This window comes from Scyliorhinus canicula, chromosome 4 (genome assembly GCF_902713615.1).
Source record: "Scyliorhinus canicula chromosome 4, sScyCan1.1, whole genome shotgun sequence".
NCBI lineage: Eukaryota > Metazoa > Chordata > Chondrichthyes > Carcharhiniformes > Scyliorhinidae > Scyliorhinus > Scyliorhinus canicula.
In genome coordinates, this window is record NC_052149.1 from 40016845 (window position 1) to 40028891 (window position 12047).

General features: G+C 44.1%; 1 protein-coding gene across 2 annotated transcripts in view; it reads left to right on the plus strand.

Moving 5' to 3' along the window:
- Positions 1 to 12047, plus strand: part of ptch2 (patched 2) — a 143424-nt gene that overhangs the window by 93191 nt on the left and 38186 nt on the right. For both annotated transcript variants that reach the window (XM_038794089.1, XM_038794090.1), the window contains one exon: positions 1227 to 1539. In XM_038794089.1, coding sequence (XP_038650017.1) covers positions 1227 to 1539 — 313 coding nt within the window. The remainder of the gene's footprint in view (positions 1 to 1226; positions 1540 to 12047) is intronic.

A 12047-nucleotide genomic window follows, 5' to 3' on the forward strand; every position in this document is an offset into this window, starting at 1 on the left:
GTACCTGAACCCAGCACCCAGAGAAGCTTCTTTTATTACTCCAACATGGTCTCTCTTGAGTCAGACTGTCGGCTTAGTACCAATTTATAGTCAGATAGTTTTAAACATGAGCTCTGTCACTGATCTGAGGCTGCTGACTTACTCACAGTCCATAAAGAAAGATACTTTTACTGATCTGTATTAAAACACAAGTCCCAGTGATAAAAGGGCTGGATCATCATATGGCAATTATATGTCTTTTATTTTCAGAAGAAAATTTACGTATAATAATTATTACATCTCTTTTTCACATTCCAATATGTCACATTGCAATTTTTTTAACTGATTTCATAGAATCCCTACAGTGCAGGTGGCCATTCGGCCCATCGAGCCTGCACCGATCCTTCAAAAGACCACCCCACCAAGACCCAATCCCCCACCCTATTCCTGCAACCCCACCCTAAGGTGCAATTTATCATGGCCAATCCACCTAACCTGTACATCTTTGGACTGTGGGAGGAAACCGGAGCACCCGGGGTAAACCCACACAGACACGGGAAAACGTACAAACTCCACATAATCACCCAAGGTCTGAATCGAACCTGGGTCACTAGCGCTGTGAAGCAGCATTGTTAACCACTGTGCCTCCATGCCGATTTGGGAACAGACTCCTTGTAAGGCAAATGTATAGTTGCCAATATGAGAGTTGAACTCATGCCTGAAATTTACTACCTTCCCCGTCTTAGACACTGATATCAGGCACCTGGCATTTGGGGACTAAAAGTAACTCCTTCTCTGATCACTTGATGCCCTGTTTACCCATCACTCATGAGTAAATCACTTTCTATACCGTCCTGCCTCTGCATTGTCTTCCCTTGGCCGATAGGGAGAGTTGCACGTAGACTTCTGCAACTTGCTTGCCATTTCACTAGAGGAATGTATTCCAAGGGCAAATAATTCTGGTGTGGCACCATTACGCAAGACAATACTCAATAAAAAGTAAAAGGCACAGCTAGTCACACTTGCTTCACTCTGCAAGCTGCTCTAGCTCGTTTACAGCAGAACCCACTAACAACCCATGCACACAGCAGGCCCAACTATATTTTCCTCTCTCCTGAAAGTCCGATGACAGAGCAAAGAAATTTATTTTCAATTGTGAAGCTTTATTACTCAGGGTAATGCCATCTAGTGAACACTGATTTGATACATGCTTATTTAGTAATTCATGATTTTGTTTAACAATCCAGGTTGTCGTGCTAGTCCTCTTCATGGCCTTGCTTGGGATGAGTCTTTATGGAACTACAATGGTCCATGATGGGCTGTACCTTACAGACATTGTTCCTCGTGAAACCAAGGAGTACGATTTCATTGCAGCCCAGTTCAAGTATTTCTCCTTCTATAACATGTACATCGTCTCCATGGGAGGTTTTGATTATCCCACATCCCAGAAGTTGCTGTGCGACCTCCACAAGAGATTCAACAATATCAAATACATCGTTCGTGAAGAGAATAAGGAGTTGCCCAAAATGTGGTTGCATTATATTCAAGACTGGCTGAGAGGTAAAATTTCAATGATTCTCATACAGTGCGCTGTAAAATTTGTGAAAATTAGTATAAATTGCATCAATGTCCACACAGAAAACAAAAGTAGCTTGCATAGGTGAAATGTAGACAAGCCTATACCAGTAGTTTGGGATTAACTGGCACAGCGCCACTCTATAGTAGTCTGTTCCTAATCTTCTCAATCTTATATTCTGTCATAATTCCTATGACATGAGCTTGTGAATAACATCTGTTAAGTACCACACTGCATGGGATACTGGAAATATGGGTTGGGGAGTGCTGTGCTTGCAAAAGAGTATAAGAATGGATGCGATGGGGCTTTGTGTCGACATAATGACACTCACTGCACTTCAAAGTAATTCATTGTATACAAAGCACTCTGGGTTTTTTTTCTCTGAGAGACACATGTGCAAGTTTTTCTTTGTGGTGTACCACAGTAATGAGGTATGTATTACGCTGAACTGTTTCAACCCCATAATGTTTTGTAGTGAGGGATAATTTTGGCCCGCTTGAAGCCTAGTGATGCTCTCTTTGCTGCCATTGGAATACTTTAGCTCTGGTAGCATGTTGTGTGTCATGCAAATGGTAACTGGGTGGCATAGAGTGGCACTGGTCCCAGTGACACATCATAGTAATAACATGTGTGGTTGGTCTTTAGTTCTTATGGCAAGGGTGTATCTAGTAATGCTTTCATAGCAACTGGCTCTCCTCAAACAAGTAGCCCATGAAAATTGTGAATCATAAATGAATAGAAAGCAGCAAAATCTATTTGCAACACATTCACAACATGAGGAGCCCTGACAACTGACTTGCCAACAAACATGCCAATTTCTTTTCGATCCACTTATGATTTCAGCCAGCCATATTCAACACATTTAATTTCATTTTAAGTACCTTTGATTCCAGCAATAAACACCGTTCCAACTCAGTGACACTACAATAGTTCACTTCAGTCGCAATCATTTAGTCAATTTGCCTACCCTTATGTCTCCCTTATTCCTGGCTAGTTTCTGCGCTACTAAAAAATTAGCAAGTTTGCTGCTTGTGGCATTGACTTTTTAATTGCAAGCGGACTTTCGAAGTCGAGCTGTTGAAAGCCTTTTCACTTTAAAGTTGTAGGAAAAGATTTGAAATGACCGGTTTCTTCAACTCCCAACACATGCTTGCAATTTTTTATGGTGTTGGGGTTTCACGTAGCCAGGCATCTTGTCCCAGTCTTTGGCTGTGGCTGAGTTAATTCTGTCAACATTCCTCCAATGGACTAACGTTGGAAGAACAAATACTGACCATGACCCAAATGACTAGCACAAAAGAATACCTGGAGTTTAGTCGCTTGCGACGCATGACAGCTCACACTTTGATTTTCTGAACTACAACATGGCTTACCCTATTTTAATGGGCCACGGCTGTGGGGCTGAATTTACACACTCTTTAAATCAAAATTTTTGAAGAAAGCCCGCTTTCCAAAGCAATGGATTTGTAAGCAGTTCTAACACCAAGAAGATCCTGGTCCTTAAACCTGGTATGAAAAGTGCCGGGCAAGTTGGTGCCAAGTGCCACTTTATACTATAGCCCTTGTACTTTTTCTTCCTCTGGGAACCTTATCTTCTTTCATCCCCTCACCCCAACCCAACCTCTTGTTCAGAATCCTTATGTACTGTACTCTCCTCATTAATTCCAGCAATTTTCCCCTGTCCTGTGAAATATTTGGGATTTTTAAAACATTTAAAAACAGGCTTTATTCTACTGAGGCTTACATTTGATCTGCCACACATCAAACTTTGGAGATGTATAGTTTTTAACATATAGATTTTATTTTACTATTCATTGAGGCTTAATAGGGCAAAGATCAAGTAGATGCAAATAATGAAGAAATTGCATCATACCACCCATGATTTGCCCCCTTGTATAAGAATGTGGTGTTGCAAGACACTTCCCTATGCTAACGATTACTGACTTGTTCGGAGTATAACTTGATGAGGTTCAATGCTATTCAGTTGCCAAGTATTTCTGTGTCGAATAATATTGAATAACCTTTCCAGCACATAAGGAATTAGCTTGAAAGCCTGAGTGTAGGTAATAAAAAACAAAGGGCATCTGACAAGTAATTCTCTTTTTTCTTCTTTGCTTTAGTTATGTAAAATCAAGTGCTGTTTTAATTCTATATTAAACGGTAATGTAGTTGCACCAAGTTAACATTACAATAGAAATAGTGATTTGAGTACACACAACTATGTGGGTGGTCTAAGTCACATTAATGGGTCATTTTTAGCAGATGTAAATGAGAAGGAGATGCCCATAATGAAAGAACAGGCCTTTTACATTCCACCTCCAGGTACCATGCCCTAAGAGGGCATTGGCAACCATGGACTCCCATTGGATTGGTTCATGGTTATGCATGGAAAGCTGCAGTGGTTTACCCGTGCCTTCTGCTGGCCAGGAACCTCTCCCACCTACCATCAGGCACATTATAACGATTTATATGTAAGGATTGGCCACATTAGGAATGCATCTTCGGTGACCATTAAGCCCTGAAGTGGGATTTGAACCCAGAGTTTCTGGCCCAGAGGTAGGGATGCTTCCATTGTACAGTACCACCCTCCTTTGCCTTTTCATTTTAGAAAACTTAAACTGATATTGGCTTCACTTGCGTAAATCAGTTGGCTTATCTTGTTCAGGTGACTGCAAAGACACATTTTTTCTCATGGACTGGAGAAATATTTACCAGCTCTACTTTGCCCAGTATCTATGGAGAATGTAGCCAGTTGGAAATATAAACTGGAGTGGGAGACCTACCCTCCTGAAGCCAACACAGTAAACACTGAAGCACCTAATGAGAAAATGAGAAATGCACTTCACATGCAGTGACACTGTGAAAAACGGGAGAAACCTGTGGGGTGAAAGTTAAACCCCTGCGAGGCACAGGCACATGGAATGAAAGCGAGGCCAAGGGACACAGACCATTTCTCTCGATATTAGAATGCTGCTGCTACTATCAATCCTTGCTCCTGGAGCGCTGTTACAAAGCAAACTGGGGTGGTGTTAATCCCTCCTGTTGTCTGCTGGTTTTCCATGTAGCCAGAGTCAGCAACAACACTTCACAACAGCAACAACTTACATTTACATAGTGTTTCTTAACCAAGTACAAACATCCCAACATCCCAAGGCATCTCAGAGGAGTGTTTTTAAACATTGATACTGAGCCAAAGAAGTAGATACCAGAGCAAGTGACCAAAAAGCTTGGTCAAAGAGATAGGTCTTAAATCACCTTTTAAAGAGGTGACGAGGTTTAGGGAAGGAATTACAGAGCCAACGGGATTGACCCCAATGATCTGAGTGAAGGAAGTGGGGATGCACAAGAGGCCAAAATTGAAGGAACACAGAGTTCTCAAGGGTTGTACAAAAATGGGAAGGAGCAAAGCCATGGAGGGATTTGAACATGCAGATAAGATTTACAGAACCGGGGCCTTGCTGGATTGAAAGCCAGTATAGGTCAGCGAGCATAAGGGCAATGAGTCCATTGGCTTTGGTTTAAGTGGGTAGGCAGCAGAATTTTAGCTGAGCCCGTGTTCATGGGAGGGAGGGAGTGGGGGAGGAATGGGGAGGCTGGCCAAGGAAGTATTGGAAAATTTGAGATTGGAGGTAACGAGAATATGGATGAGGATTTCAGCAGTAGGTGGCCTGAAGCATGGACAGAGAAAGGCGATATTATTGAGACGGACTTAGGCACTTTTGGAATGGAGAGGCTATGGTTTCGGCGGTTACCATCTATGTGACAATGGGCCGATTGGACTTTGTGCGGCTAAAGGCAAGTTGCATTGGCCAGAAATTAAAACAGAAGTCACACCTTTCAAGGAACGGAATGTATACAAGCTTGAAGGAAAAGCAAGAGGGAGTTTGTGACCTACAAAAGTGTGAAGAAGAAAGCAAAAAATATTTCCAGTGAGACTGAAAGGTCGACATACCTATCAGCACAGAGTGTGTTTGGGGAAACAATATACACAGCAGGACAGAAGTGGGCAGTGACATGAGTAAACATTGTACTCTCCATTGGCACTGAGCCAACTTGCCTTTAGACTTATTCGGAAGGTCCTTATCTGCATGCATGCGGTGTTCAATTCACAGTTTTAATTGTAACGATATACAGCTGTGACTCATCTATCTGAACAAATTTGTGGGTGGCATGTTTTATTGGATTATGAAGGCTCGTAGATAAAGGCGCCCAATTTCTATAGAGTGAGGTTCAGATTAGATGTATAAAATTGCATTGAGTCCTGAAAGCTTCTGGATTAATGAGATGCAGGGGGTTGGGGGAAGCAAACTCTTGCAGTCAACCTATGGAAGAGGTTTGAAGTTGGGACAAGAATCAAGATATCGTTTCACTGAGTACACAACAAACACTAAAGAATCACTAGATTTATATGTTTACTTTTCCTACAAATAAACTGCAGTTTTTTTTTATTTCAACAACGATCAGTTATCATTCCCATTGGAAAATAAGATACCACAACATTTTCCATGTACGGAGGTATTGGGCAGTCAGTTGATTTAGTAATCTTCTTTTAATAAAGTATATGTCTTAAAAAGGCCTTGGCTTGTACAAATTGTTTATATAAAGTAAAAGTAGATCCAATGGTGTCTGACGATGTGAGATATCAATGTAATTTGCACTTGGTTCTGGGTCTTTCACTGACGGAAGCCACAGAAAATGTGCCTTTTCTGATCTGCCCTTTTCATTTCCCCCATAATAGCGTATGTTTTGTTTGCCTTGTTAATGTATTCATAGTGCATAACAAATTAAGAGTTATATAATCAGGACCTACCCTTCCAATTAAAAGGCAGCCCATTAGTGTGTGAATCTTTCAACATTGACTCGTACCTTAAGCGTTATGGTCCAAGAGAATGAATGTTCTAACGCATTGATATCTTGACCATGTTTTTTCTGGAGAGGGTAAACAAAACAGGGTCACAGCATGAACAGATTGAAAAGTAGCTTGCATTTTGCGCATTTTATTTGCTTGTTCAAAGGCATGCTCAGAAATGTGTATTCCTTCAGCTGATGCTTGGTAGGGATTCTACCGTTTTAAAACAGAAACATCACAGGGAAAATGGAGTCTTAAGGTTGTTCTTGTTTGCAGTTGGCTGATGCATTCTTTGTTTTCCTGCTATGAAATAGAGATTTTGGTTGTCCTTCACCCATTTGTCTGCAGTTTAGATGCACAAGATTCTTGACATCCAAGGTCTTTTATTTAGTATCCTGAATCATGACAGCTTTGAAGATATATCCAGTCCCTCACAACTGATAGTTCTGTGATGTTGCTTTGCTGATGATTGCTGGGCGTATTTAAGCACTGACACCTATCCTCATCATCACCTTCTATTCCTCTTAAGCAGAACTAGGGGGCACAGCCTCAAAATAAGGGGAAGTAGATTTAGAACTGAGCTTAGGAGGAACTTCTTCACCCAAAGGGTTGTGAATCTATAGAATCCCCTGCACAGTGAGGCTCCTTCATTAAATGTTTTCAAGATAAAGATGGATAGTTTTTTGAAGAATAATGGAATAAAGGGTTATGGTGTTCGGGCAGGAAAGTGGAGCTGAGTCCACAAAAGATCAACCATGATCTCATTGAAAGGCGGAGCAGGCTCGAAGGGCCAGATGGCCTACTCCTTCGCCTAGTTCTTATTTAATGTTCTTATTCCTCTTCCCTACATCCTTTCAAAGTCTTTCTTGTTGCCCTACTGACCCAAATAGTGGCACCTCTCTTTTTTCTCACCTTTCCATGGGTGAACTCAATGGTGCCCTCTGATACCAGCAAACGGCATTGTTCTGAGGCCCTCACTCATAGAAACACGGTTGCCTCTGAGCTCTCATGAATATGGAGCTCAGAAATGTACTCCAAAGAGTTGAATTCCCTTCAGGGCCGATTGGGGGAGGGGAGGGGAAGGGAGAGCAGGAAACACACCGACGCCTTTCTCTTTCCCCAGTAAACCTACTCGTCTTACATCCTGATGCCTTGAGGGTTTGAGTTGATTGCAGTTGTGAGATTGAATGACAAGGTGTGTTTACATTTCAGCAGAATCTCTGACAAGCACCCAACACTTTGCCAAGGACACACATGAGGGGGGATCATTATCCTACCTCAGCCTTCTAATCAAAGGCACTCGTCAGAATCTCTGTACAAAGCAGATTAGCAATTTTGTAAATAGGTTTGCCTCAAAACTTCCTTCAACTTTACTGGTATTTGTGTGGGGTTTTTAGTAATACTGTTACCTCAGTACGATTATTTTTCCATTCTCCCTCCCTTCCCTCTCATATACACATATACAAACGTCTTGATGAGAAATATTTCTCTCTTGTATTTGGCTGCAACTCAGACCTTGCTTTGGCTGGTGTAATGTTCAGGTAGAGGTGCTTACAGAGACCACACCCAAAATGCCGAAGCTGAGAGTGGGAAAAGTCTTCCTCCACGCTCCCTTTCAGTCAATTGTCTGTTGTCATTTGCATTCACATACTGAACTCACCATTGTGTGCACCATCCTCTCATCAGAGAAACGCTTGAGCTGAATACATAGAAACATAGAAAATAGGGACAGGAGTAAGCCATTTGGCCCTTTGAGCCTGCTCCGCCATTCATAGAACATAGAACAGTACAGCACAGAACAGGCCCTTCGGCCCTCGATGTTGTGCCGAGCAATGATCACCCTACTTAAACCCACGTAACCCGTAACCCAACAATCCCCCCATTAACCTTACACTACGGGCAATTTAGCATGGCCAATCCACCTAACCCGCACATCTTTGGACTGTGGGAGGAAACCGGAGCACCCGGAGGAAACCCACGCACACACAGGGAGGACGTGCAGACTCCACACAGACAGTGACCCAGCCGGGAATCGAACCTGGGACCCTGGAGCTGTGAAGCATTGATGCTAACCACCATGCTACCGTGAGGCCCCTAAATTCATTATGATCATCCACCTCAATAGCCTAATCCCGCTTTCCCCCCATATCCTTTCATCCCTTCGGCCCAAGTGCTATATCTAACTAAATATAAAGATAACCCGTGGTATTACTGCGGCTTCTTCAAAGATATACATTGCCTGACTTAAAAAAATATAATTGAGCTTGTCCTTTTTTATTGAGGTATTTCTGGTATTGTAACAACAACAAAATAAACAATGTACATGAAACTATAAACATAGTGCAAAAGCCGTCTCCCTTCCTCACAGGTCACACCTTTATTAACCCCCTACTCTAAGTTAAACTAACCACCCCCCCCACTTCTGCTGACAATTAATTTTCTGGGAAAAAGTCGACGAACGGTTGCCACCTCCGGGCGAACCCGAACAGTGACCCTCTCAAGGCGAATTTGATTTTCTACAAACAGAGAAAGCTAGTCATGTCTGATAGCCAGGTCTCCGACTTCGGGGGCTTTGAGTCCCTCCAAGCTAATAGTATCCGTCTCCAGGCTACCAGGGAAGCAAAGGCCAGAACGTCTGCCTCTTTCTCCTCCTGGATTCCCGGGTCTTCCGACACCCTGAAAATTGCCACCTCTGGACTCAGTGCCACCTTTGCTTTTAACACCGTGGACATCTGCAAACCCCTGCCAAAATACCCTAAGCTTCGGACATGTCTAGAACATGTGGACATGGTTCGCTGGTCCTCCCGCACATTTTGCACACCTGTCTTCCACCCCAAAGAATCTGCTCATCCGGGCCACTGTCATGTGAGCCCGGTGAACGACCTTGAATTGTATCAGGCTGGGCCTGGCACATGTTGCCGACGCGTTGTCTCTACTCAATGCGTTCGCCCATAGGCCATCCTCTATCTCTCCTCCCAGCTCCTCCTCCCACTTGCGCTTCAGCTCCTCGGTCTGCATCTCCTCTGACCCCATAAGTTCCTTGTAAATGTCAGAGACCCTCCCTTTTCCTACCCACTCTCTGGAAACTACCCTGTCCTGAATCCCCCTTAGCGGTAAGAGTGGGACGGTTGTCACCTGTTTACGTAGGAAGTCCCACACCTGCAGATACCTGAATTTGTTTCCCCTCGTCAACCCAAACTTCTCCTCCAGTGCCCTCATACTTGGAAAGTTCCCCTCTATAAACATGTCCCCCATCCTCTCACTCCCTGCTCACCGCCATATCCGGAACCCCCCCCATCCATACTTCCCGGGGCAAACCGGTGATTATTACAGTTTGGGGACCAGGCCGATGCTCCCTCTGCTCCGACATGTCTCCTCCATTGCCCCCAGACTCTCAGGGCCGCCACCACCACGGAGCTGGTGGAGTACCATGCCGGCGGGAACGACAGAGGCGCAATTACCAATGCCCCCAGACTGGTGCCCTTGCATGAAGCCGCCTGCATACGCTCCCATGCACCATCCCCCCCCCCCCCCCCCCACCATCCACTTCCTGATCATGGCTATATTCGCCGCCCAGCAATAGTTACTAAAATTTGGCAGCACCAGCACGCCCTCTCCCCGAATCCGCTCAAGCATTAACTTCCTTACGTGCCCGTCCAAACGAAGCCAGTGATCACTTTGTTGACCCGTTTTAAAAAGACCGCGGAATAAAGATGGGGAGACACTGAAATGCAAAAAGAAATCTCGGGAGGACCGTCATTTTCACCGTCTGCACCCTCCCAGGCAGTGACAACGGAAGCGCGTCATACCTCCGAAAATCGTCCTTCATTTGGTCTACTAGCCGGGCCAGATTTAATTTATGCAGCCGGTATGTCCTTTATACTCTTGGCCAATTATTCACAGGTGTGCCAACACCATTGCAAATGCACCTGACAGCCGAGTGGCTTTTTACATTTTCCTTCACAGGCACTTTTTCTAATATTCAGCAGGTACAGTAACTCCCCCATGCCTCTCTGAGCTCAGCCACAATCCTCTCTGAAGCTTCTGGAAGAAAGTAATGCTCAAGCTTTGAAACCCTTGACCCAAATCCCCCCAGAGTCGCACCAACATTTTCTTTGTACCTACCTTATTGACAGACAATGAATGGAGATTCATGTGAGGTTTCGTTTAAAGAGGCAAGCCTTTGAGAGTCTCTAGGATCCTCCCTCCACTCACTCCAATTCCTTCTATTCAAATATCAAAGAGTTCAGACTTAAAAGTGAAGGCTCCGTCTGCTAGTTTCGCAGACACATGTTGTCACAACGGATGGAAAATCTGCTTGATTTGGGACAAATTGGGGCAGAGCCAGTTCCTTTTCCTTTCAGGAATCATAGTAAAACAGTGATTGTGCAGATCTTTTTTGAAAAAATTATACTCCAGTTTTCTCCACCAATGGAAGTGTTTTCCTTGGATGGAATTATTATTCTAGGCAAGAGTCTTGCACAGGGCCTGTAAAAGTAGTGAGACACCCACACTGACGCTGAGGAGGAAGCTAATGTATGGTCTGCCCGTTAGCCAGTGAAGTGGGCAGTGGTAGGTCTGTTTCTAGTCAGAGAATCCCAGAAGAAAAAGTAACGCCCAACAACTTGCTGCTGGTAAATTGGAGGCCAGCCGCTCTTGCAGTCTGCAGTCCCACGGAGCAGACCGTGACTGTTACCAGAGAAACAAACACCTACCCACACATCCCACCTCTTCTCGTCCTCTGACCCCTCACCTCCCCTCAGTCCCAAGATCACGGAGCAACCAAGGAAAAGGCACGTGTTGTGTGGGGGTGGAGGGGAATCCTCATGGGGTGGGGAGAGGGAGGGTCATGGGTGTTGGCAGTAAGAGCAATAGGATGGTTGGCAGCAGCAAACCCCAAGTCCATGCCCTTGATCGTGGATGGATGAGTGCAGATTGAGGGACCCACCCCCCTCCAGCTGATATGCAGCCCACACGGTTTCACCCGTCATGCAAGCGACATGCCAGCCGTCCTGCATGGAGCTGGGGAGATTGCATTGGAGGCAGGAAGTGACCCTGAAGTGATCATTAATTGGCTACTCAAGGGACTTAGTTGGAGGATGGACCATCCCGCCCAGAACCTACTTTTTGTGGAGGTGGGAAGACATCGGGTATCAGTCCCGAAACTTAACATATTTAAAGGCCCACCTGCCACCTCCTTCACCTGTGTGGGAGAGGATTCTGGCACATATCTTAGCTTATTTCATGGTACCTGATAATTAACTCGTGCCGTGGCCACAGATGGTATCACATTTTAATATGACTTGAATACTTAACAGGTCCTGGCCTAACAAATTTATCATTCATAAATAATAAGGATATTTGTTGACTATTACCTTCATAGCTGCAAGCACAATTTGATGTTATCCTTTTATTATTACAGTATTTGTGGAAATAATTCTCTGCCACTGAGATCAGGATCTGAAGAAATAACAAAATGATTTGCGAATTTGAGCATTTTACCCACTTGTAGAGTGTCAGAGGCACAAACAGAAAGAACTAGAGTGATAAACAGACACACAGTTGCAAAAATAAAAGGAAAATAAAGATTCCTGCATGTTCAAAGGGTTTGCCAGATGGAGTTTGCTGGTTTTTAAAAATTGC